Source organism: Bradysia coprophila, unplaced genomic scaffold (assembly GCF_014529535.1).
Source record: "Bradysia coprophila strain Holo2 unplaced genomic scaffold, BU_Bcop_v1 contig_373, whole genome shotgun sequence".
Classification (NCBI taxonomy): Eukaryota; Metazoa; Arthropoda; class Insecta; order Diptera; family Sciaridae; genus Bradysia; species Bradysia coprophila.
The window spans coordinates 2,577,876-2,605,660 of NW_023503632.1; the positions used below are offsets into that span (position 1 = coordinate 2,577,876).

General features: G+C 33.8%; 1 protein-coding gene and 1 long non-coding RNA gene across 5 annotated transcripts in view; one reads left to right on the plus strand and one right to left on the minus strand.

Annotated features, from left to right (window-relative positions):
* LOC119081949 (dual oxidase) overlaps window positions 1–27,785 on the plus strand; it is a 50,368-nt gene that overhangs the window by 2,028 nt on the left and 20,555 nt on the right. For all 4 annotated transcript variants that reach the window (XM_037191238.1, XM_037191235.1, XM_037191236.1 and 1 more), the window contains exons 2-3: window positions 3,047–3,269; window positions 23,089–23,169. In XM_037191238.1, the coding sequence (XP_037047133.1) occupies window positions 3,182–3,269; window positions 23,089–23,169 (169 nt within the window). In that variant the 5' untranslated portion in view covers window positions 3,047–3,181. The remainder of the gene's footprint in view (window positions 1–3,046; window positions 3,270–23,088; window positions 23,170–27,785) is intronic.
* LOC119081997 lies at window positions 5,857–14,467 on the minus strand. Its single transcript, XR_005088558.1, has 4 exons — window positions 14,364–14,467; window positions 14,267–14,332; window positions 11,196–11,205; window positions 5,857–5,868 (listed from the first exon to the last, which is right to left on the minus strand). It is a non-coding gene; the product is annotated as an uncharacterized LOC119081997 (long non-coding RNA).

Here is a 27,785-nt window from a genome sequence, read left to right on the forward strand (position 1 = left end):
ATTCTAGTCAATAAAAATGAAACAAAAAGTAGTTAATACTCAAGTACACATCATGCGCGTGTTCTCGGAGACGAGCTACAAAAAGTGACCTGAAAACATGATTTTTAAATTACTTTCTATTTCAGCCAGAGATGCTAATCAAAGTTCAATTGAAGTTTAAATGAATTTTTTTTAGCCGCGGATCATTAATGATCATGTATGACCAAAAAAAATATTTTTTTTAAAAGATTTTTTCCACTCTTCCAAACCAAAAGCAATTTGTTGATATACCTCACCTAAAAAAAGCTTAAATATACAAACCAATTAATCGATTATTGTTTCGACTATTAAATTGGTTAGTCAAACTGAAAGCAATTAATTTTTTTTTTGTCTTCAGAAAAACTTCTGTTAACTTCTCGTTTACTTTGCAGTAATTTAGTTGTCACCTCGAAAATAATAATGAAATTATGATTTTTTGTTCCAATGTTGTTCACAAAATTCATAAATTTATTGGCAGTGTAGTCTTATTGGAAAATAATCTATGTAACAAGGGCAAACAATGCAACCAAATTATTAAAGCCATCTAACACTTTTTAGGCCTTTAGTTAAATTAACACATCTTTGCTCTAGTGAAAAACAGGAGTCTCAAAAGCGTGGAAAACGACATCTCATGATTCCAAAGCTTTTACATGCGTCGAAAACCGTATTTTAGCTCTATTTTCCGACGCTCTCGGCGATAAATATGACAAGCTTCGCTTTCGTATCAACAGAATTCACACTTTCATTTTTTTCATACCTTTTTTGAGTCGGAAAATTATGTTTTTCGAATTTTTGAGATTTTCATTTTCACCCGGAATTTGCTGTCAAGTTTTATGAATTCGGGTACCAATATATTCCATGATTCGGACATAACTACCAGGTAGAAGTGTAAAAAAACTAAAATGTTATTTGACTTAAATTTGTACGAAATCTCCAAAAGGGACTTAAAGTTCCTTATCATGTCCGGAGCGATAGCGGAGGACTTGACGCAGTCTCAGCCTCAAAAAAAGAACGAAGAAAATTTTTTGAGACGCGCCAACTATGTATAGCCTAACATTTCAGTTTCTACCCTTTGGTATTTATATGTAGGTTTAAAATTACCGGGGATACATCGTTTTGAAATTGGCACTTTTCATAGAAAATGCACCAAATTGACTTTTTCCAAACAACCAAAATCTTTCAACTTACTCTGTTCTGTATGTTTCTATCTATCTATCTATCGACGGACTATCTCGGAAAGTAGTCAGCCAATCTCCATGACACTTTGCAGGAACCTTAGTCAGGCCATTAGAACTGAAGTTTCATTCATCATTATCCCAGGAAAAATCAGAATTTCGTGTAATTAATTAATTAATTTTCCGAACAATTTCTCTCATATCAAAATGGACAGCCATTTTGTGATGATAGTGTTGTTATAATTGTTGTGGAGTTGGTTGTAATTTGGTCGAAATATCGAAATTCAAAGTTTTTGAATATTATGGTTTTCATGACGAGCAGTGGGAAAAATTTGGTCACTTTCGGTGTCTGTTAGGGAACTAGAAAAATTTGGTCACTCTGGGGGTCTGTTGGGCAGCTGGAAAAATTTTGTCACTTTCGGTGTATGTTGGGCAGCTGGAAAAATTCGGTCACTTCGATGTAGCTGATTTTCGAATTTCGTTAAATTTTCTATGTTCGTTAAATTTTCGAATTTCGTTAAATTTTCTATTTTCGTCAAATTTTCAAGTTTCATTAAATTTTCCAATTTAGTTAAATTTTCGATTTTCGAATTTCGTTAAATTGTTGACCTAAAACTTCCAAAACGAGTGATATCCCAACAAAATCTATACGAGAGAAGTGTGACGAAGTCTTTGTAGTACAATTTCTAAAATAAATGATATCGTTAGAGTTGACGCTTTCAGCGTCGTTACGCAAAAATTAAATTGTACACTCAATTAGTTCAAACAAGCTGGCTTAGTTTTCCTCATCTTCTGCCAATGACTGAAAACAATGAAAATTTTACCAAAAAATCTGCGTCGCATGTGGCAGATAAATTTTCTTGTAGGTCGGTTCCTGGACATCTGCCACTTTGCGACGCAGATCTTTTTGGGTAAAATTTTCGTTGTTTTCAGTCAAATTTGTTTTGGTAAAAATTATTTGGCAGATGACGAGGAAAACTAAGCCAGCTTGTTTGAACTAATTGGTTGTACAATTTAATTTTTGCGTAACGAAGCTGAAAGCGTCAACTCTAGCGATATCACTTATTTTAGAAATTGTACTACAAAGACTGCGTCACACTTTTCTCGTAGAGATTTTGTTGGGATCTGAAATACGAGACACAAGGTACAAACACTGTAACTGTTATGTTAATTCGATTCTCGTCGTTTTTTTTACTACTGTTAGAATATCTTGCAATATAAACTATAATCCCTCGCTATTCAATCCCCATTATCATCTCTTTAAAAACATCACTAAATCAAGAACCGACATCAAATATAAATCAGTTAAATTTGCATCGCTTATTCACACATTAGGAGGGCAAACAAGGTAGCTCGGTTGCAAATTTTTTCAGTGCAAAAATACGTATTCTTTTCGTTCCGAAAACAGGATTCTAAAATCACACCGTGTGATATTTCACAATTATTGAAGTAGAGTTCTATGAGTGGAGAGGAAAAAAATGCTACAATGCCGGATCTTGTGTGTTAATAGCATGGCGGCACTATGAAATCACCTACGTAAAGAACGTCGGTTTTTGTTTTCTTACGATTATTAGTTCAGTTTATGAAACATGTGAAGCGAATATCATATACCATTGAAAATCAGATATGGTATTTGTAGACGATGGTGAAGGTGTTTGATCTGTTTGATCTAAATTTTTTTCTATCTCATAGTCTAAATTTGGTAGTTTACATACAAATGAACGTTGCGTTGATTATATCTGAGAACCTGTAGTTCAGATGTGTGATAAAGTGGAAATAACTTTAACGATTCGTCCAAGAAAAATGAGTTCGAATGTGTCTGAGAAAAATTATGTTTTTATTGATTGTTACAGAATGCAATGAAATTGTCAAAGTAGATCGAAAATAGAAAATCGAAATAACTAGAAATGTGATTTGTGAATTGATATAGAAGTTACAAAAATAATAGTTCGAGGCAGCAAAACGGTTCAACAAAAAAATAACAGAATATGACAGTCATTCGAACATCCCACAAGCTACCGCTAGTCGTATTGTTGGTAAATGTTGTGACAATTTTCATCCGTTCTACGAATTCACGTGAGTATGCATTCCTTTTAATATTTTACTAAAATTTTAAATGACGAATCCGAAACGCGATAATATAGCCACAAATTGGTTCATTCAGAGCATACATTCGGTGGATGTGTTATTTAAAAAAAAAAAATAGCACCATACCAGCCAGCGGTGAGAGAACTAAAATTTTGATTAACTGTTATCTTTTCTCTGATCGAACTGTTACAACAAAATCGATTTTTTATTGAAAGGAAGCATTTGTGATCGTTACTGCAGTCGTATATTTTTCAAAAAGGATTCTGGTGAAAAGACATCATTGATACAATTTTAGCTAGGCATCCATGCCTCTTAAACATACAAATTGTCTAGTAAACGGGAAGGAGTCTTTACATTATATAATCGATATCAGAATCCTTTTTAGACAATGTAAAGTCGCAATACCAACCACAACATACGCCTAATTCGATAATTTATTCGATTATTTCCTTCTACTGATAATCGGTGAACAGTACCGGACTGGCTCGAAAAAGCCCATCGGGGGCTCCATGCAACTCAATTTAAAAAGGCCCACAAATTAAAAATTCTCATACAAAAATCCAAAAGGCCCATCGGGAATTCCCCGAATTCACCATATGGCCAGTCCGGGCCTGTCGGTGAATATCGACTGATTAGTCAGTTTTTATTGATTATCGATGAAACATTCGATTGATATTGTCCACCAAGTACTACAAGTAATGACGTTAATAGTAAACGACATGGAGTGTATAATATGTGTTGAGTGAGGACAATATGAAATACTACTGAACGTCGAACATGTCGAAGAATCTCAATTAATATTGCGAAGAAAATTCTATCTCAAGCTTGTTTAGTTCCTTAAACGCCGATATTTTCGGGATACGTTGCATTTGTCAGCTATACAGCTCGAATCTCTAAAAGAACTAGTGTTCAAAAATGTCATAGACACTTGAAAAGTAGAAATGATATTTTGTGCAGCTCATTAGAAAATATTACCATTTACTGTTCGTGAATTGACTATATTTCAACTGTTACTGTGTAAATTGTTTGACTACAGCTGTCTTCGTATAACCTTAAAACCAGACGAAATGAAATTGTAAAATGCCTTTGACTTTTCCGAAAAAAATATTTGGGTTTTTCAATATTAATTCACGCTTCAGAATAGATTAATAAAATTAAAAGTCTGACGAAGAAAAAAAAAATGATTAAATGGAATGTTAAATTGATGTATACTACAGGCCAATTAAAAATCACAGATCGTTTTATACTCTCAAGAACGCGATTAGTATACACATGGAACATGTTTCAATTACTCAGTATTACCAATTCGTACGCTGATTCGAATTATATTTCATCAGTGATCCGATATTTAATATCAAATGTTTAAAAAATTTAATAATTTTACATTTATACATCAAAATGTTGGTATTTAATATGACAAATATTTATGCTACAATGTTCACGAACAGCATAGGTCGATACCGTGGAATGGTGAAAAAATATCTCTGGTCAAATGAGTTGTGACATGTTTGATTATTTATACAGTTTACGACCTACACTATTAATTTTACTGAAATGTTAGCGTATTATTAACAATGTCTCTTTTTTTGACTTATTTTAAATTGACTGCTGAATGCAGGTGAATTGATCGGCGGTAACGATTTTCAGTACCATAAAAAGTGTATCAGTTTACATTACAATGAAATATTTCATTTGACTTTTGAACGAAGCTTTTTTGCGAAGATTTTTAAAAATTAGTTTTGTATTAAATTGAGCTACTAACAATGAATGAGAGATTGTTAAAAATTTTCTACGGTATCCAGAATTCATTCACATGGGTTTTTTCTTTTTCAATGTTTGTTGCTGGAACGAAAGTTAGTAAATTGATCTCTAGACGCATATTATGAATGATAAGTATGTGGGCGGACATATGAAAGTTTTGTCAATTGACTAGCCACAAGTTAGCAAGCTTGATGATGAGTTGAAATTTCGTTTCAACTATAATTCACTAGACTGGATCGTATGCAAATTGGTATAGTGTTCTTAGAGCATTTCATCAAGTACCACTGTCGGCATGGCCTGATGAAAAATTGTCTTTTTGAACTGCATATTATTATTGCAGTTCTCTCAGATCGAAACAGTGGTCGAATGTTATGTTAAATTGATAAATTTAGCGTCGATAGTAGGATGATATGATAAGGATTTCTATTGGTTGAAATTCGTCTCTCTCGTTTTATAACCAATAAAAATCCTTCACGACGTTCTGTTACGACGAAATTTTTTAAGTGGAAATCAAGCTTTAATAATTTTGAAATGATTTAAATTGTTGCTCTGCATTTGCCTCTCAGATCGAAACAGTGCATTTTGTTGGAATCTCTGAAGTTCTGTGGCATTACATTCAGTGAAACTCGGAATTACAAAAGATTAATTATTTAATAAGCTGCATCTCGTCAATGTACAATTTAGACTAATTAGTTTCTCCACAAAAGCTACTGGTGATCAACCAAAATCGATTTGATTGTTTTGATGAAGTAAATGCAAACTTCAACACTCGAATCAAACTCGATTTAAATAAGAAAAGCGCCTCCCCACCTCAAAGAAATTTTGACTTGCTGAATGAACTAAAACTAACCATTCACTGTTCCGCTAGTTTTCAATCTTGCTTGACAGCTCCTCATCAAACATATAAATTCCAGTACCAAACCTTCAACCTTCAAAATTGCAATTCTGTTCCAAACTCTGTGAATAAACCTATAACACACCTCCTTATTTACACATACCGCGCTTCTCCAAATTCATCTTCTCTTCGTCCAAATCTTTTCATTGCTTCAAATTCTGTTGCAAGCAACAACTAAAATTTTGTTGCCTTCTTGATTTAGGTGTTCTTCTGTCTGTCATCGCCTTCTTCTACTCCTGTTCATCTTTCTTCACTTTATCTCTTTTTTATTCTACCTCTCTGGTTTTCTTTTCCTTTCTTCACTTTTCTCCTCTTTTATCTTCTGTTCTTCTCTCTGGTCACCACATTATAATCCGTTTTCCGTAACCATAACGCTAATTTCACGAAAACAATATCTCCAGCCCATAACCTGCGAGAATCTCTGAATTTCTGTGACATTACATTCAGTGAAACTCGTATATAAAAAGTTTTATTGAAAATTTACTAAACTTGACTCTACCAATTTTCATAAGGCACAAAGCCCATCTTTGCATTAATTCGATAGAATAATTCGTTAGTAACAGTTCGATTATCTCAAAATTTAAAATATTTCCTGATAACCGCAATTGAAAACATCAATGTGGAGCAATGATATACATAATTTTGAACTCTGATCAATTAACCGAATGTAACTTTATTAGCCTGTGGCGAATCCATTTAAGTTTTTTTTTCGATAGCGGATCTAATTAAAATTAAACGATGATTTAAATGAATATTTCCCAAAAATATTATTTAAAACAAAAACAACAAAAATTGCACGAACATCAACATGATGATGGCGAATTCTTTTGATCCTTATCGTCGGTATGTATTTGTACATTCTGATGACTCAGTACTTTAAATGTTTGAATAATAAATTTATCATTCCGTCAGAAACTGTATGCGTAACATACCTTACAATACCGTGCTAACAAAAACTGTTCATCGTGACGATACTACTCATATCACTGTACCACTAAGTATTTAAAAATCAATGAATTTGAGCAAGAAATTATTTGTGATATAAGATGCCTGTAAGGCCACAGTTTTTTTTTCAATATTAATTCGTTATCATATCCATGTACATTGTACAGTCGTGAACATCTAAAAGGGCCGTCGTGTTTATTCATACCATATCTTGCGACTCATACACATGTGAATGTTCGGAGGCACTTTTAGGTGTTCATGGCTTTATTGATGAATTAAAATTGAACTACGCGTTGATTACGATATGTATTAGAAAAACGCGAAGAGTTCAGAACCCTTCATAGACAAAACAATTTTTTTGTTATGATTTTGACTCACTTTGTGGTCTTGGTTAAAGAACATCCGTAGACCAATCGACTATAATTTTATTTTAATTGCATTTAACATGAAAAATAATTATCGCTTTACTGATAGCAATGCAAATTTCGCGGATTAAATAATTAAAGTTTTTATTTAAAATTCTCAAATGGCTTACATAATCGATCTTTTTTCGGTTTTTCTTAAAAATATTTTGTTTTTGTTTCTAAAATACAATTTTTCAAAGATCAGACGAAAACATTTTTGTGGGTTTATTGGTTGAGCGTAAAGTTTTATCTTGATTATTTATGCAAATTATTTTTTTTAAATGAAATTTATATTTTTACAACCGACTCTTAATGAATAAAACAATAAATCTTTCAAAGTTGAACATCTCTTTTTAACGCGAATAAAAATAAAAACATTGAAATTAATGAATGAATGAAACAATTGGTTTTTTTAATGTGTTTCGCAAAATCTGGGTGACTTCATTGAAAATGTCTGCAGCGAACTTTCAAAGTCATTAAACTAAAAGAATTTCTATTTCTCTCGAAGACTTAACATAAAACATTTTGTACATCACTAAATGTTTAAGGTCGTCGTATTCATCTGGCTTGACTAAATCTAATCCTTTACAGCTTTTTGTTTAAATTTTTAAATCTATTAGAGCTTAGGGGAGTAGGAGGGGAAATTAATCAATAATTGTTGATGGCTTTAAGAACCATTTGGATAAAAAATTGAAAGAAAACGTCGTTTCAGCTTTGAACTCACAGTACACCATATCGAGATAGTTTGTCTCAAGAACTCATCACCAAGAAGCAACATCAATTGAGAACGATTAAAATACTGATTCATGTCAAAAAAATGTTCATGATGTTGAAACACGAAATCTTTATCCATAAATTTGAGATAAAGGCGCCACGCCAAGGCTGTCGTATGGATGGTATTTAATTTCTTTGCGATTCAAAAAACTTACCGCGGAAGCAGAAGTTTTTTTTTAAATCAAAATTGAACACACGCAAACGCATCACTAAATAAAATTCAAAAATCGAAGAAAATAGCAAAGTTGTGTTGATGTGTTGTGTCAACAATTTGTTTTTTCTTTTTTTTTTACTCAATGGCTAATTCAATTGCTTGTTGACCACATAGATGTTAGGGAGATTGCGATTTTCTCTTATTATTATCAGTTGACGAAAAACTTGAAAGTAACCTCTTCATACAAAGTCATATAAATGGAAAGTCACCTTTTAATTTTAAAGTTTTAGGTCAACCAATAATTCTAAGTGAACATCGTAATCCCCCTATTATTTGTAGACTTCTTCAGATAGCTACCCATCTACATGTTTGTTTTATATTTTCTCAATCAACTGTAAGTTTGTTCAATATTATCGTGTTCTTACAATCGATATATATTTACCACTTTGTTTTGAAAATGTTAAACCCTTTAAGAAACATTTTGAAGTCGACTTTTATGTACACAGAGAAAAATCCTGGATTGAACTGTTTGGCTTTCAAAAGAAAAGAGACCTTTGGAGGTTTTTCAAAGATTTTATTTTAATTATGTTGAGGAAAGTACTTTTAAGAAATTTTTTAAAATAGGCAAGAATATGTCCTAATACGTCCGAACCATCTGCCACTTTGTGACGGAAATTTTTTTTGGTAAAATTTTGTTTCTAGAATTTCTTTGGTCAAATTTTTGCTGTTACAGTTTTTGCGTACAAGCGCAGAATGCGTCACCTCCAGCGATATCAGTTGTTTTGGAAGTATGCACAGGGACTTGCGTCACTTTTACTCTTTTGAGTGTTTTTGACTGATTTGTTCTAACCTAAAAAAGAAATTCCAATTTAATCCAGGATTTTCTCTGTGTACAGTCAGCGTCGACACCAGTTCTCTGTTAATGAATTTTTATTGCGGTGAAAGATTTAACTGTCAAAAGGTAATCAATACGGTGCCTAATACGACTATTTTCACACTACAATTTCAATTATTATAAATGAGGTGTCAAAAGCGAAACAAAATTACTTAACTGTGTAATAAATTATTAGAAAATGTTTCAAATCGTACGTGTCATTTGACCTGTCTAGAGGTGTGCACCGCCGATTTTACGCCGGCGCGCCGCCGATTTTTTGCTAAATTTTCGGCGCGCCGCCGCCGAAAAATAATAGCTCACGCCGCCGCCGCCGCCGATTGTATTTTCGTCGCGCCGAAATTTTATACGTTTAGTGCTTTCAGAAATTTTAATGGGCGACAATAAATATAAACTTAAATTGAAAAATCTATACAAAAGTGTGTGCCTGAGTACATGTACAAGGTTTTAGCAAATGTTTATCGCTCTTAATTTATAAGTCAGGTTTCTATATGCTGCTATGTTTCTATATGCGTAGAAAGGAGTTTTTTGTTAAAAAATTTTTGTTGAAACTTTGGGTTTTTCTTCTTACTTGCACTGTACGACGGTGATTTTGTTTCTGATGCTACGATAGGGTTATCTTCGAAGTAGCTTTCTATAACGTATCCTATTTCTATCAGTAGATGGCAAGTGTTTTATGCATATTTTTAAATACTTCTTCTTCTTCTTTTTCAGCCTGTTTCTATCCACTGCTATCCATTGCCATTTGCTGCCAGTTTGTACCTGCAATATTCTTAATTCCGTTTGTCCATCTCTCTGGTGGTCTACCTATAGCTCGTCTTTTATATGGTCGCCATATAAATACTAGTCCAAAGAAAAAGTTTGCTGCTGTCTTGGGAAGGGTATCGATGGATACTACTGAGGATGGTCAGATCACGCTGGCCCGAGACCGCCATCGATACCCGAGGTCGAAACAGCATTTGTCTTTTCTGTATCCTCACTTAACGTGAACTCTTGGGTACGTTACTCTATTTTCTGTGCATATAAGAGGAAGAAGAAGGAGAACAAAATTCAGTGAATCAGTCAAAACTACTGTAATTGTAAAGTGGCAAACTTAAGACCTTATGTGGAATTTGGGTGGAAAATGGCGCAAATCACGTGTTTTAGGAATTTATAAAGTGGAAAATCTTTCCGGTTTCAAGTTTTTTCGTCAAAAAGACGAGACACGGGTATCTTTATTTTCAATTTTTAGCTGCTTTATTTAAAAAATTTGGGAAAAAAAATCATTTTGGCGTAGTCTATGCACTTATTACTTATAAATTTAAGTTTATCTAAATCTCTTATTTGCGAAAACCTTCTACTACGATCTCACTCCTTCATCGAAGATGGACTAAAGGCAACGGGAACGGTTATTGCATAAATCGAAAGATAATAGTAGTGAGTTTGCGTAAATGACATAAATTATAAGTTGGAAATAAGAAGCCTGCAGAACATCTGGTATGAAGATGTGACTTAAAATTTCCAAATTATAATTTGACTTATAGCTTACATGTCATTTACGCAAACTCATTTCTTGGATTCATTAAATTAGATGTTTTCAAAATAATAGGTGATTGTACATTGTACACAATATAAAAGGTGAGATACGCCTCAGTTGATTCCCCTTGTATAAGTGGTTGATACTTCAGATTACAAGATAGTAAGATTTCAGTGTTCGGAAAAATGATTGCGCACGCTTCTTCAAATGTTTTTGCATTATTTTCGAAAGTTTAGATTTTTTGTAAATTTATCGGCGCGCCGATCGGCGCACCGCCGCCGACTATAAATTTCTTCCGGCGCGCCGCCGCCGATCCCTTACCAGTCGGCGCACCGCCGCCGACTATTTTAAGATCGGCGCACACCTCTAGACCTGTCTGCTGCATCTGTAAGCGACAGATTACGACAGAAAATTTAAAAACTTGTTTTCAATCAATCATTCATGGATGCATGATGCGATAATTTTTACTTTCCTTTCTTCAGCGGTGATTATATTGATTGGTTCATTAATCTCTCTGAAAATTTTTACCTACGTTTAATGCGTTGACCTCGGGCATTTTCTCCATGTTAAGACAATTTGAAGCCTAAGTAAATTGTCTAAGATTCAATTCTAAGTTATTAATTATCTGTTATCGTGAAAATATTTCGTTTGATAAAAGAGAGCAGGCTGTTCGTTCTAAAACCAATAGCACCATGTCCGTGAACTTAGTCCAAAACAAAATTTTTTGAACCAGCCTCCTGCAAGATTTAATACCATCCCCCTGCACATATATGTGTTGCCTCTATGAAGAGCGGAGGTGTGGCTAATAAGGTCTATGAAGAGCGGAGGTGTGGCTAAAAAGGTAAAATGGGTGTGTCCAAATCAGAAATAACTTTGTGGGAGTCTCTTCTTCTGTATGTGTTTTCTGCGACTCACTTTTTGGGAATTAAACACAAAGTAACTTTGTGTCCAAATCACAAAATCTTCTGCGAGTCGCTTTTTGGGAATTAAACACAAAGTATCTTTGTGTCCAAACCACAAAATCTTCTGCTAGTCTCTTTTTGGGAATTAAACACAAAGTAACTTTGTGTCCAAACCACAAAATCTTCTGCGAGTCTCTTTTTGGGAATTAAACACAAAGTGTCTTTGTGTCCAAACCACAAAATCTTCTGCGAGTCACTTTTTGGGAATTAAACACAAAGTATCTTTGTGTCCAAACCACAAAATCTTCTGCGAGTCTCTTTTTGGGAATTAAACACAAAGTAACTTTGTGTCCAAACCACAAAATCTTCTGCGAGTCTCTTTTTGGGAATTAAACACAAAGTAACTTTGTGTCCAAATCACAAAATCTTCTGCGTGTCGCTTTTTGGGAATTAAACACAAAGTATCTTTGTGTCCAAACCACAAAATCTTCTGCGAGTCTCTTTTTGGGAATTAAACACAAAGTAACTTTGTGTCCAAATCACAAAATCTTCTGCGAGTCGCTTTTTGGGAATTAAACACAAAGTATCTTTGTGTCCAAACCACAAAATCTTCTGCTAGTCTCTTTTTGGGAATTAAACACAAAGTAACTTTGTGTCCAAACCACAAAATCTTCTGCGAGTCTCTTTTTGGGAATTAAACACAAAGTGTCTTTGTGTCCAAACCACAAAATCTTCTGCGAGTCACTTTTTGGGAATTAAACACAAAGTATCTTTGTGTCCAAACCACAAAATCTTCTGCGAGTCTCTTTTTGGGAATTAAACACAAAGTAACTTTGTGTCCAAACCACAAAATCTTCTGCGAGTCTCTTTTTGGGAATTAAACACAAAGTAACTTTGTGTCCAAATCACAAAATCTTCTGCGAGTCGCTTTTTGGGAATTAAACACAAAGTATCTTTGTGTCCAAACCACAAAATCTTCTGCTAGTCTCTTTTTGGGAATTAAACACAATGTAACTTTGTGTCCAAACTACAAAATCTTCTGCGAGTCTCTTTTTGGGAATTAAACACAAAGTATGTTTGTGTCCAAACCACAAAATCTTCTGCGAGTCTCTTTTTGGGAATTAAACACAAAGTATCTTTGTATCCAAACCACAAAAAATCTTCTGCGACTCGATTCCCAAAACGTGACTCGTAGCAGATTTTGTGGTTTGGACACAAAGTTACTTTGTGTTTAATTCCCAAAAAGAGACTCGCAGCAGATTTTGTGGTTTGGACACAAAGATACTTTGTGTTTAATTCCCAAAAAGTGACTCGCAGAAGATTTTGTGGTTTGGACACAAAGTTACTTTGTGTTTAATTCCCAAAAAGAGACTAGCAGAAGATTTTGTGGTTTGGACACTAGAATACTTTGTGTTTAATTCCCAAAAAGCGACTCGCAGAAGACATTTTGTGGTTTGGACACAAAGATACTTTGTGTTTAATTCCCAAAAAGTGACTCGCAGAAGATTTTGTGGTTTGGACACAAAGACACTTTGTGTTTAATTCCCAAAAAGAGACTCGCAGAAGATTTTGTGGTTTGGACACAAAGTTACTTTGTGTTTAATTCCCAAAAAGCGACTCGCAGAAGACATTTTGTGGTTTGGACACAAAGATACTTTGTGTTTAATTCCCAAAAAGAGACTCGCAGAAGACATTTTGTGGTTTGGACACAAAGATACTTTGTGTTTAATTCCCAAAAAGTGACTCGCAGAAGATTTTGTGGTTTGGACACAAAGTTACTTTGTGTTTAATTCCCAAAAAGAGACTTGCAGCAGATTTTGTGGTTTGGACACAAAGATACTTTGTGTTTAATTCCCAAAAAGTGACTCGCAGAAGATTTTGTGGTTTGGACACAAAGTTACTTTGTGTTTAATTCCCAAAAAGAGACTCGCAGAAGATTTTGTGGTTTGGACACAAAGTTACTTTGTGTTTAATTCCCAAAAAGAGACTCGCAGAAGATTTTGTGGTTTGGACACAAAGATACTTTGTGTTTAATTCCCAAAAAGCGACTCGCAGAAGACATTTTGTGGTTTGGACACAAAGATACTTTGTGTTTAGTTCCCAAAAAGCGACTCGCAGAAGACATTTTGTGGTTTGGACACAAAGATACTTTGTGTTTAATTCCCAAAAAGAGACTCGCAGAAGACATTTTGTGGTTTGGACACAAAGATACTTTGTGTTTAATTCCCAAAAAGTGACTCGCAGAAGATTTTGTGGTTTGGACACAAAGATACTTTGTGTTTAATTCCCAAAAAGAGACTAGCAGAAGATTTTGTGGTTTGGACACAAAGATACTTTGTGTTTAATTCCCAAAAAGTGACTCGCAGAAGATTTTGTGGTTTGGACACAAAGTTACTTTGTGTTTAATTCCCAAAAAGAGACTCGCAGAAGATTTTGTGGTTTGGACACAAAGACACTTTGTGTTTAATTCCCAAAAAGAGACTTGCAGAAGATTTTGTGGTTTGGACACAAAGATACTTTGTGTTTAATTCCCAAAAAGAGACTCGCAGAAGATTTTGTGGTTTGGACACAAAGACACTTTGTGTTTAATTCCCAAAAAGAGACTCGCAGAAGATTTTGTGGTTTGGACACAAAGATACTTTGTGTTTAATTCCCAAAAAGAGACTCGCAGCAGATTTTGTGGTTTGGACACAAACATACTTTGTGTTTAATCCCAAAAAGTGAGTCGCAGAAAACACATACAGAAGAAGTGACTCCCACAAAGTTATTTCTGATTTGGACACACCCATTTTACCTTTTTAGCCACACCTCCGCTCGTCATAGACCTTTTTAGCCACACCTCCGCCCTTCATAGAGGCAACACATATATGTGCAGGGGGATGGTCTTAAATCTTGCAGGAGGCTGGTTCAAAAAATTTTGTTTTTGACTATCTTTTGGTACCAATAGCACCGTCAAATGGATTTTTTCGTCTATTCGAAAAAAAAAATTGTGTGGTTAGATCAGTGCCTATTTTTCCACTGTTCTTATATTTTATGTGTCTGTTAGCCTGAGTATCTGACAAGCATACAAAGTATTCAGAGCAACAAAAGATGAAACTGATTGTGAATTTAATTATTAAACTAGGTCCCATCTTTTAGGTGGGTCAGATCCCTTGACTGTCGGAACTTCACAATAGTATTTTTTCTGCAAATTTATTGTTGCCTGAGGAGAACACACAACGAAATCGTTTTTTCGACACATTTCGTAGAAGGAAGAATTCCCTATGGTTGAACAAGACGTTTTTTCGACTAAAAACTGCTCCACAACGAATAAGTTTGCTTATTGCTGAGTAATAGTTTTTGCCTATCACTAAACAATAATTTTGCAGCTAAAAATTGATCCAAAAATTTCGCATATATGTTTTCTATAAAACTTAAACTCGTGTGAATTGCGGCCCTCGCTTCGCTCTGGCCGCAAACTTCACACTCGTTAATTTTTGTTCTATTTATTCGCATTTAACAAAGCAAAATCACATAACAATAATACTGTTGAAATCATTTATTTAAAGTTGTTGTAATCGATTCAAAAATTCGTATAGCTAGATCGGTAGACCAACATACTCTATCTTGGAACCTAACCTCAGAAATTCCATCCTCCACCAAACAATTTTTTTTAATCGGTTGAACTTTGCTCCAGCTATCGTGTTAACAAAGAGCAGAAAAGGCTTCTTCTGAGAACTACTCTCAGATGGTTGAACCGATACCACCCATTTTCGAAATTAACCTGAGGATTTCAATACTTCATCGAATAAAAAAAAGTTTTTGAAAATCGGTTCAACTTTGCTCCAGTTATCGTGTTAACAAAGAGCAGAAAAGGCTTCTTGTGAGAACTACTCCCAGATGGTCGAACCGATACCACCCATTTTCGAACTTGACCTAAGGATTTCAATACTTCGTCGATTAAATAAGTTTTTGAAAATCGGTTGAGATTTACTCAAGTTATCGTGTTAACAAAGGGCATAAAATTTTACATTTAACGTTTTTTCATCACATTTCCATACATTTTTAATCATAGTGAACGTGTCAATTCGATATGTGTACAAAAATGCTACTTCATGTATAAAACTTCATAAGAGCACGGAGAAATTCAGAATTGGCCGAGGTGTAAGGCAGGGTGACACCATTTCACCGAAATTATTCACGGCGATTCTGCAGAGTGTTTTTAGGAAGTTAAACTGGAGTAAAATGGGAATAAATATAAATGGAGAGTACCTGAGCAATCTCCGCTTCGCTGATGACATAGTACCGATAGCAGCGAATCTAGGTCAGGCTCAGCTTATGCTACAACAGTTAAGTGAAGAGGCAAACAAAGTTGGCCTCAAGATGAACTTATCGAAAACAAAAGTCATGACCAACATCGGGGACGATAGAGAAATCAAAATTGGTGACACTGTCATTGAACGAGTCGACAGCTACGTATATCTAGGACATAAGCTGAAGTTAGGTCTGGACAACCAAACTGCAGAAATAAGACGTAGGATTGGTCTTGCATGGGCAGCGTTCGGAAAACTCAGACTAATTTTCAAAAGCAAAATGAATAATAGTCTGAAACGCAAAGTTTTCGACACTTGTGTCCTTCCAGTGCTCACTTATGGAGCGGAAACGTTAACTTTAACGAAAGCATCCGAAGAAAAATTGAGAGTGACACAAAGAGCCATGGAACGGAGTATGCTTGGAATAACACTCAGAGACAGAATGACGAATCAATGGATTCGACAACAAACCAGGGTCGTTGATGTCATGGAAAGAATAGCATCTCTGAAATGGAGCTGGGCGGGACATATTGCAAGAAGGACAGACGAACGTTGGACCAAAAAGATCATGAACTGGCGACCATATAAAAGACGAGCTGTAGGTAGACCACCAGAGAGATGGACAAACGGAATTAAGAATATTGCAGGTACAAACTGGCAGCAAATGGCAATGGATCGTACGAAATGGAAAGAAGTTGGAGAGGCCTACATCCAGCAGTGGATAGAAACAGGCTGAAAAAGAAGAAGAAGAAGAACGTGTTATGTACGGTGTATTTGTTTTTGTAAAACCCATGACTTACAGTCAAGGGAATAAGAATTTTTCAAACAAAATTGTTCATTTTTACATGGCATATAGAAACCTTACCTCTATTAAAGAACCTATAATGTACATACAACGAACAGTAATTATTCTCGTACCATTCAAGATAAATTCTCAATATTTCAATAACTCACGTTTTTGTTGAATTTTCCAGTTTCCAATTAAATACGTTAAATGTAAATGTGCAAACCTACTCGCACAAATATGTGTGACATGTGCTTCAGTTAAAATGCCATAGCTTTAGAACTATGGACAGTTTTGTGTGCAGCATTATGTAATGTTTCGATTTCTCTTCTAATGATTGCAATTAATGCATAAAACATGACTCATCCATTGATATCGATTGAAATCCTCTCACATTCATTCTTGTTCCAATTTTTGAATGATTTACTTCGTTATGATAAATCAAACTCATTGAAAAGTACAGATGGTGACGGTACACAATTTGTAACAACATTCAAATATGCAAATCGAGAATAACCTTTGCATCTGAATTTCGTCAGTTTGTTACACCAAGAGATGATGTATAGTGTATCAAAACTAAACTGCTGGAAATGAATTGTTTCCACAGTAACAGTCTCCATGAACAGTCTTTAAGAAAACTCTCAGACCGAAATATGGTAAACACGCTCCGCCATACGATCTAAAATGAGTTTTCATTTTCTTATCTTACAGACTCAACGCGACAGTAATGAAGCAAACAAACGAATTTAGAAGTCAATTTATTTTTGTTGTAAAATCTTTGTTTCGGTTTTTATAATTAATTTATGAAACACCTATAATCTCATGGTGCGCTTTCTTGTCGAATTCTTACTCACTTGGAAGAAATGTCATTTAGCATTTAGAAAAATGTCAGGATTTGACTCATTCCAAGTTAGCGTCTTAACAAAAACCAAAAATATCACACTTGTATTGAAAAATTGTTTTTTGTTTCTATCGTACTTCATACATCATGTTAAACATATTTATTAGCCAAGATAAACATCAGCTGATGGAATGTAATTTAAGTAGAGCCCCGAAAGTTTTTTTCTTTAATTTTTGTTAAATTATTAATTAATTAATTTATCAAGATAAGAGCGAATTCAGTGTGTGGACCTTGAGCAAAATATTCCATAAATTTTTTAGTTCGACTTTGTGATTTAATCGCGATTAGACTTTTTGTGACTCTGTCTGAGAATAAAATTGGGTTTTTTCCGAACACCACTGTTCGATAAGCTTGTGATATATACAAAATTACAATATTTGCTTAGAATCAAAACCGTTTTTCCCAACTTTAAACTTTAATTGGACAACCGCAAAATGCAATTAAAACCATCAAACGTGGAACGGTGGAACATTCGATAATGTCTTAGATTTTGTTTGGTGTACATTTTAAGTAATTTTTCAGTAAGGGTACATTACAGAACAAGATAATAGGACACTAAATGAATCATTAAGAACTTACCATCTTGTTCTGTACTAATGTTTTTACAAAACAAAAAATCGATATAAAAGAAGGTTCACCTACAAGTTAAAGCAGGATATTACACTGGTCTACTATAGTACATTTTCTACCTTGGTGTATATTTCGAGAATAACTTCGTATGTACAATTGTATATAACGAGCGCCAGCGAGTGTATATACAATTGTACATAAGAAGTGATTCGAGAAATATACACCAAGGTAGAACAATGTTTTATCTCCTGCAAGCTGATATTTCATACATTAGCGAAATAACCACAAAAATTTGGATTTAAAATTAATTAATTAAGCATGTTGTTTTAAAACGCATTCACAACAAAAAAAACATCATACAGAGAATCCTTTATTTACTTACTCACACACATATACTATCCACCTCAACATTTCGTTCAAATCACATCATTCCGACTACTCTGATTATTTGATCGATGTAGAAGTGATCGAACCACTACCGACACCGACCACTACCGACACCAATTGCATCGCGTTATGTGATTTGTTGGCGTAGTGGTCAGCATGTTTGGTTGATATGCTGCTGGTCCCGTGTTCGCTTCCGCCGTTCGGCGATTTTTTTTTCTTCAAATATGTAGATGGAAAGTAAATTTACCCTAGGTGGGTTATGTGTGAATTATCCAATCGTATAGGCTGTGGTTATGTATGTGTTTGTGTTTATATGCAGAAACGCGTAATGTATGAAATATCAGCTTGCAGGAGATAAAATGCATTAATAATAACTTATGTTCTATTTATACGCAAATACAAAAAGAAATCCTCCGGCTCCCCTCGGAATGTAATTTTTGATTGTATTGTAATCTTATATAAAAATAAATTGGGTGATTACTAACTCATTCAAGAAAAAACACGGAAAACATTCGTTTAATAACGCATTTTAGCAGAGCAGTTCAATAATCTACTTTTGCGCTTTTGAATACTATATACGGTGAGCGCGTAGTTTTGGGAATTTTAATTCTGAAAAATCATCAAAAATTCCGAATAAATCTGAAAACGTTCCGAAGTATATTCACTATTTTTTTGAGTTTTCAGTATTATTCGGAATTTCCAGAAATTCTCAAAAGTATAGGCCCTTATACGGGCAATATCACGTATTTCATTTTATTTTTACAATCACTTTCGTCGATTGAGAGGTTATGAAACCTCAATAACTACATTTAATGTAGCACAAAGTACTCTTCAGATCGATCATATGTTTAGCGTAAGCAACATCACGATAAACGATTTACTCATATTGAAATTAGGACAAGATCAGTACGGGCGCTCAGTTATACAATGAGCAATATTTTAATGAAACATAAAGTGAAATGACGGACCGTTTACTGCCATAAATAAACTCAAAATTATTTTTCAAATTAGTGTATTTAATAGCCTGATTGATTCATATGATCTTTTGTGTGTATACTTCAAAATGTTTATTAAACGAAAGCACTGTATAGCCAGTTTGGTGAAAATGATTGAACACAACAAAAAATCAATTAACCATTGAGAAACACCTCACTATGGCATTCCCAATTCAGACTGAGTATAGGTAGATTAGTGATATAACATCAATAAACCACACAATATGCACTTCACATACCACAGAGTTTACATGGTCACATTAATGGAGCAAAAAAAATAGTTTCTTAGGTTTGAATATTGTACAGAAATTTTGTGATCTTTCAAGGCAACCGAATAAAATAATTAGTCAGTGTACCTACCTTTACGTAGCGTCTGTTTGGAAAATATTTAATAAATTTAAATTGTCTTGTTGGTTTTAGCTGTTCAAACATTTATATTGACAACTATAGCTCGCGGATTATTCTTGTAACTCTGATTTGAATTGTGTACAGAACTACGTTAATAACTTTTTTTTTCTTTCGTCGCGTTGCCTTGTAAAAAGCGGTTTTGCGTAAAACAAAAAAACGCGTTACATTCAAGCTTTGTCGCGTTGTTAGTTTTCATATTCGGATTACTCAAACAAATCTTATTCTAATCGATTTGTGTCGTTCACATTTGCACTCACCTTACGATTGTCTTGCAACGATTTAGCGAACTAAAGAATTTTAAATGGCACAATTAAAAGCGTTGTTACATTTCAAATGCACAATAAAATTGTTGTTGATTTCTTGGTATTTTAGATGGAACGTTGAATTACAAATCCAATAAAAACAATTTGATTCTGTGGATAAGAGAACGATGTGAATACACACTATACTGAAAATGGACATAATTATTTAGGTAAAGGTATTTTTAACTCAATGGGTTCAAAGAAGTTTTATGTTTTATTAACAACAATCAATGTACGTAATAATCAGTAGCAAACGTTTCATGGTGCATGTAGTTATGATTTTTTTTATTTTAGTCGTATGTACCTTTCAAAATTCAATGGCAGCAAGACCAGCGCCATCATTTCTTTCATTTTCCATACGTTAATTCGAGTAAACATCTGCATGATGAAGGACGATTGCCTCACTACTGTTACAAGATCTATTCTACCAAATATTGATGTTTTTGCATCTAACTATACCTGCAAAAGACATTAAGTGTTTCATTTTCATAGTTGTACTCTTAACTATTATAATGAGCATTTTAGTCGATTTCAAATGGAGATACTCAATCATCGTTTATGGGATTTTAAATTAGTTACAAAATAATTCGACGAATGCAGAATTTGACCTGCAAATAAATTGATTGCAATAAAGTGAAGCGAGTTAGGCAAATAATTAAACAAACCGAAAGGTGTGATTTGTGGGAATTGGGAATATTGGTGTGTTACGATCACAATCATTTTTTTGTAACACACCGAAGATGGTGGTGTCGTCTTATGGTTTTGACCAGTTACACTTTTCTCTATCCGCTGAAAAGTTACAATCGGATTGTAAAGCACACCATATATGAACTAAAAAATCATGTGGGTTGAGCACATCAGTCTCTGAGGCAGCGATAAATGATTTTCATTGGATAAAAAATAAGGCCGAAGAATTGATGAATCTAATCAAATACGGACATGTCTGTGTATCTGTATTACCGATCGTTCAATTGTTGAATGTTTCAAATAATGTTTCAGCTTTTTATGTCGAAGACTAAAGGGTTATCTCCCATTTTGGGAAAGATTTGATTGGAAAATGGTGTTCAGATAATTCACTTAACTATTTTCCATCTAATTCGACTAAAATCAACAGAAACACAAAATTGGTGCTTCAAACAACAGTTGCTTATATACCAAGTGGACAAAACATGAACAATTGCGAAGTTTGGACCACAGCGAAGCGAGTTGTCAAGAAAAAAGACATTTGTACGTAGAAGTAATTAAAAGGAACTCGCAACTTTTTGTGGAACGAATAAACTGAGGGAAAAAACAAGACCCACGAATAGTAAAATCTTTAACTTGAGCTAAGAAACGAATTCTTTAGCAACAACATATTAATGATCTTGTAACATCCGACCCTGATGTGTTTTACTGAATAATTTCTTCTTTTCTTGATTAATCGATTTAAAATTAAAGTAACAACAAAAAACCGAAATTCATAATAATTTATCTATCCAAATGATTTTCCATTCAAAAAAAGAAAAACTTGTTCTACTATGTAGGTAGGTCGCTTAACATATAAAATTGTCAAAGCCTCAGTCAAAGCATTCGTGCATCTAGATATATGAAAACGATTTTAATTCGATTCGACAACATTAAATAGCAATTAAAATTCTGCTTTCATCAACAGTTACGAACTACGTTTTTTGTTTTTTAAACCACTACAACGTAAAACAAAGATACCAATCTACAAACTCTAGAACAATTTCATCAACTATCATGCACACTCAATTTCGTCCGAAAAAGTATATATGAAATTTCATTGTCGGCCGGAGAGAGCGTCAGTGAATAGTAATTTATGCATCAAGTTGCGAAAAGAGGTTGTTTTCGTAACTAGATGTGATCATCATTGCAGAAAGTTACATTTACGGCCGCGTTTCTCTGAGAAGTACTGAAAAATTGAATTTTTCGATCGTAGGTGCAGTGACCACAAACGTCGAATTATGATCATAAGGCACAAAAATATTATTCTGAAGCATGGGCGCAGGACTTTAGCTCGAAAACAGTGTCTCGCAAACACCTCATAGGTATACAAAAAGCATAAGAATAGGTGCGCCTGTAGATAGAATAAAACACACTTTATTACGAGTCATATTTATTAGCCATTTGGTACTTACAGTACTATTAATTACTCATATGTGATGACACAGTAAAAAAAGGCTAATGTATCTTCAGCAAAGCACCTCTTTCTTATAAATGAATTGCAAAACTAACTTCTTTAGGTGTACAAAAAATAGTTTTATTTGACATCTGTGACCCTAATGAATCATAAAGCTCCATGTCAATTTATACAAAATTCAACGTCATCAACATCAATGTCAGTGTTTCAGGTGTTTCACTTCATGTGCAATTGTTAGCAAATTAAATTAAAATTAAAAAACCGAATGGCGTTGAAGACTAATCAGTCAAGTAAATTTTCCTTACTGTCAATCCAATTATATAGATTATTTATGGATAAAAAGCTTCAAGCAAATAAGAAAAATATTTTGGGTCACACTTTCCAGAGGACGTCAACTGATCAATTTTCATCAGAATTGTTTGAGCAATTTTTAGCTGAATTATTATGTCCCAGGTGTCACACTTACAAGAAAGTGAATATTGAAAAAATAAACACGAACTAATAAATGTTGCTATGTCGAAGCTGCGGGAAAGTGTAAAAAATACATTTGTTACTATAAAATACCAATAACCGTCACCGTTTTGAAATGAGGATTTAACAGGTTTGGTTTTAGTGTATTTTGAAATATGTGAGCCGCTTTTATTTTATGTAAATAAGTTTTTTCACACTTTCCCGCAGTCTTCCGATATAAAAATAATTGGAAATGTGATTATTAATTTCAATATCGTATTTAACAAGAAACGCGATGAAGATAAATAACAAAATTCTTTTTGTGTATTTTACAGAGCAAATTTTGGGCCACAGCGAAAAGCAGCGATACGATGGCTGGTACAACAATATGGCACATCCAGATTGGGGTTCAGTTGGTGAGTGAACTTTAAGTCAAATCTTTTTAACTATCTACGGATCCAACGAAATATTGTTCTAAAGTAAACTTTACGAAATGAAGCGACCACGTAGGGCAATAGTCACAACAAGAACGATTTTTTGTTGTTTCAAGTTTTGGGTGTAATGCAATTTGACATTAATGTTCCGATTCCGGTTTCGTGTATAGCAAAATGACCAGTTTTACCGAGATGTTGCCATGAATCAAAAACAACTTTTACCACATCACATTGCTGCTTTATTGAGCGCTTAAATTTTGTGTTAATTCCAACTTCAAGCAGAAAAGACTTATGACAATGTCGCGCACAATGCTAAGTCTAGCTTCTCCACTTGCAAGTATAATTGACTTCAGTTCACATTTTTGTAGAACACATCGACGCTCAGTCGACTCTCGTCAATATGATTTTTCATCCAAATTCATGAAATTGACCATAAAATGGACTTGTTAACATCTTTCTCCGAAAAATAAATCAAATGAAGCAGAATGTGAAAGACGAATTACAAGAAAACAAAATATATATTGCAAAGTAACGGGTTACGATTCGTCTTACACTGCATCTTATATGCATGTTGGTACAATAAAAAAAACGTCTGAAAATCCTCTTTCATTTTGAAGTTAATGTCGCAACTGTTCATTTATACCCAGGAAACCGTTGCTAGTCTTTTTCTTGTGTGGCACTTCATTTTGTCTGAATCAAATATATCGGAAATATGAAACGATCAAAATTTATAGATTGGGCTGTACGTTCAAGGTCCATTGTAGCTGGAGTGTAATTTTGTATTAATTATGTTGATTTTTTGCACTATGACAATATGTCTTATATATTGATTTCCTATTACATTCAGGTGGATTGACGTGGTTATGAACTTTTGATTTGTGAAAAAACGTGCAGAATTTATAATTTAAATTATCTAATTGCAAAAATGTCGATTATAAATGCTTTAATTTATGAATAGTAAATGTACACAAATTTTACATACAAGAAATATTAGTATTTAGCCAGTGGCGCCCGTTCTCCCATTTTCTCTGCTGGTAAATTATTATTTTTTAATTCACTTCATTTGCATCGTCAAGCCTTTATCGAGGCCTTTATATACCTTCGGTTGAAGTCAAGCTCTGCAGATGATTTGAGTTGTGAGCATTTTCACCGTAAATTTCATTTACCACCTTGAAAAGCAATTCAGGGTCAACTTTTTGAATTTGCAACTGTGAATATGAACTAACGAGTGCAAAATGTACAATTTATTTCCCGGGAGTTTTTCGATCATTTACCATTTTTGCCGTTTTCCGGTTTTTACTGTATATACATTCCCTGCACATTTACACAGTGTGGTACTTGAAACCTGGAATCAATTTTTTTCCTTTTACCTTTTATCAATCTACAGGAAATAGATTACGGCATCAATTCTCTTTCTTCTATTCTTTGTCAACTGTCTATCGGTGTGCGATTCACTATTTCACTGAAAGATGTCACTACAACAAAACCAATGTCAACAGAAAAACCATAGTTCACAGCTGCCAATAGAGTACTATATGAGATTTTATGATTTTTTAATATTTGCAAAAAAACAACTGCTCAGTAGCCAGCAGCAAAAAAAAGAACTTTTCAAAAAATTAGTTCCTTTTTTTCGAAATTTAATAAAAAAAAACTTCCTCCAGAGAAGTAGTTGTTGGCAATGTGTTGAGGACTGATATGAAATGGTTCTTTACAGTGTTTTACAGTTGTGTAACGATCCAGTTTCAGTACCATATTTGGAGTATCACTCCTGCTTGAAGTGCATTGATTTTAATCAAATAACATGCTATCGTATAACGCATGACCTCAGGAGTCCGGAACAGGAATCAGTTTTTCAATCGGCATTAATCCCTGTCCTCATAATTAAAAAGTGTAAATCGGAAATTAGGGAAATCCGGGGAAATCATAGTTGTTTACGTATCTGTTGTCTTCGGTATATTTTAGGCAATTGCGCGAGTTGTAAAGTGCCTAAAATAAACCGTCCACAAAAGATGTGTATACAACATTTCATGCTGAGGATTAAAATTACAAGAAAAATTCCGAAATTTATGCCCTAAGGTATAAACCAAATTTTGTTTTCTAATTTTAATTGATTTTCTTCATTCACTGAGTACTCTTTTGCTTGCCGCTTAATAAAAAGGTTAATTGATCGGAATGTAGCTCCACAACACAGAGAAATGAGGCATAATTTTAATCTTATGATGATGATCACCAGAGAGGGGATGCTGAATCAAAAAAGAAAGAAAAAACGAATAAATTGTTTCGCGTTCTTTTCTTAATTCAATTTAGCGGGCATACCAATCAAATGTACAATTCCGTCCATATTTTCGGATTAATTAAAATAAATTGTGGCAATAATAATACCCGTTGTTAAATACTTGCAATTCTTTTATAGAGTCTTTAGCGGTGTGTACGTCCCGTGTTTCTGCGTATAATATGAGTGATAAAAGCGGGTATTATGATTTTAAATTACAGTTGCGTTTTTTTTGCTTATTTTCGTTTCATTTAAAAAACAACGCGGTGAGATGATAAGACAAAGACAGTCGCAATTTTTGATAATTTGTAAGTGGACACATAAAAGAATTTCATCCTTTTAAACAAGAAATTTAAGTTATTACACGCTCAACGTCTAATGAATATAACTAAAAACATACCATCAATGAGCAAACGTCGATCATAGCACCTTCAAACATGTTCGCTCGAGTTGGAATTTGTGTGAAGTCTACTCTAATTAAATGGTTCTAATATGTAATCTAAATAAGAGATATCGATGCTTTGCTGAAAAGCATACATTTGGGCGTTTTTAAATACTGGATTTCAGTTTACTTTTGATGATAACTTTCTACCAGAATTTATTGATGACCACGAAGTGTTAGCTTTCAAAAAACAATAGATTTGATAGTAACAGTTTGACCAGCTCTGAGAAAACTGAGCAGTTTATGAAAATTTCGTTAAACTGCTCACGTTTCTCAGATCCGGTTAAACGACTATAACCAAAACTAATTTTTATTTAAAGCTAACACATTCGTGGTCATTATTGCGGTCGTAAATTTCTCGAAATGGATTCTGACGAAAAGATATAATTAAAAATGAAATATGAGACAGGCAAATGTAGGCTACAAACTTAGCTAAGTGTCGATGTCTGTTAAGAGTAATAGACAATTTGCAAAGTTGTAGCCTACATTTAGGCTGTTATAATGGTTTTATTAAAAAAAAAAGATTTTGGTTCTGAGAAATCATCAAAAAACTAATATTTTTCCGTCTAAATGTAGGCTACAAATTTGCAGAGGGTTCATTGGTCTTAAATGTTAAAGAAAATCTGTAACCGTTTAACCGATATATTTTTGGATATATTACGATCTCATCAGGTATCTACAATCAACGGTTTATCAGTTACAAGTAACAAAGCAAATATTTCCATACCCTCAGCTGGAGTCTGGAGTGGATTAAAGTAATTAAAATAAGTTTAATAGAACGAAAAACAGTAATTCTCTATCTCAGAACGAGATACGAAGATAATCGAGTTTGTTCTTTACGAAAGCTCGAACCACCACCACCACAAAAAAAATCAAGATTAACAGTGTGTAGAATCTTTTAATAGCCCGCATTAGATTTGTGTTTGATGAGTAAGAATCGAGTCAAACGTCGGTAGACATCAACAAAAGCCAAACCTGATTAAAAATGATTTTCTTTTTGAAAATGAAATTGATTGAGTCAGACAAAAACTCTTACCAAAACGTCAAAAAATTGAATAATTGTATATGAGATATCAAGTTAGGACAATGACTAAGTGAACCAGTAGACAGCAATGAAACTTTGAATTCTTTTTTATCGAAGAAATATCAATGGACCACCTGCATAAAAGGCTATTATTAAATAATTTGCTTAATGATCATAAATCAAAATCATTCTTTTAATATTACCGATGAATCGTCGATAAACTTAAGAACTTTTTGTTGAAGCACAAAATCTATTGATGTTCCATTGTTCTTCGTTATTTGGAAAGAAATTTTATTTTTGAAGTGTCAGCTAAATTTGTTATAGCTTTTGTAGTGCGTCGTTATAATAGACTGCGAGACTTTACGTTATGTCGATAGAATCGATCGATGAATTTTAAACTTTTAGAATTTTCACTTAGTAGGCCAGGTGGGGTGAGCTCTAGATTCCCAAATATTCCGTTGATTTTAATGTAGCCACTTCATTCAAATGATGTGATCGGGATAGGTATCAGTCAGGGCATATTTTAAGGAATTAAATTCTCAAAATTCCCGAAAATTGCAGAAATTATTTTGTTCGTAAGTCTCGAGGTAAATCTTAAGAAAAATTATTTAAAATTAACTGTTTGGCCTTACCAAATACCAAAGACAATATCCACTTCAATATTCAGTTTTAGAAGTGAGCAAATAAAAAAATCTAAGAAAATTGAGGAATTTTAGCGAATTTAATCCCCTAAAATAAGTCCAGTGCAGTAGATTAATCGGATGGCACAAATTCACAACGTACTTTTAGATGGTCATACATTGATTCCGCCTGGAATTTATCGTCGAGACGCAAAGTGTAATTATCGAACGACAAATATG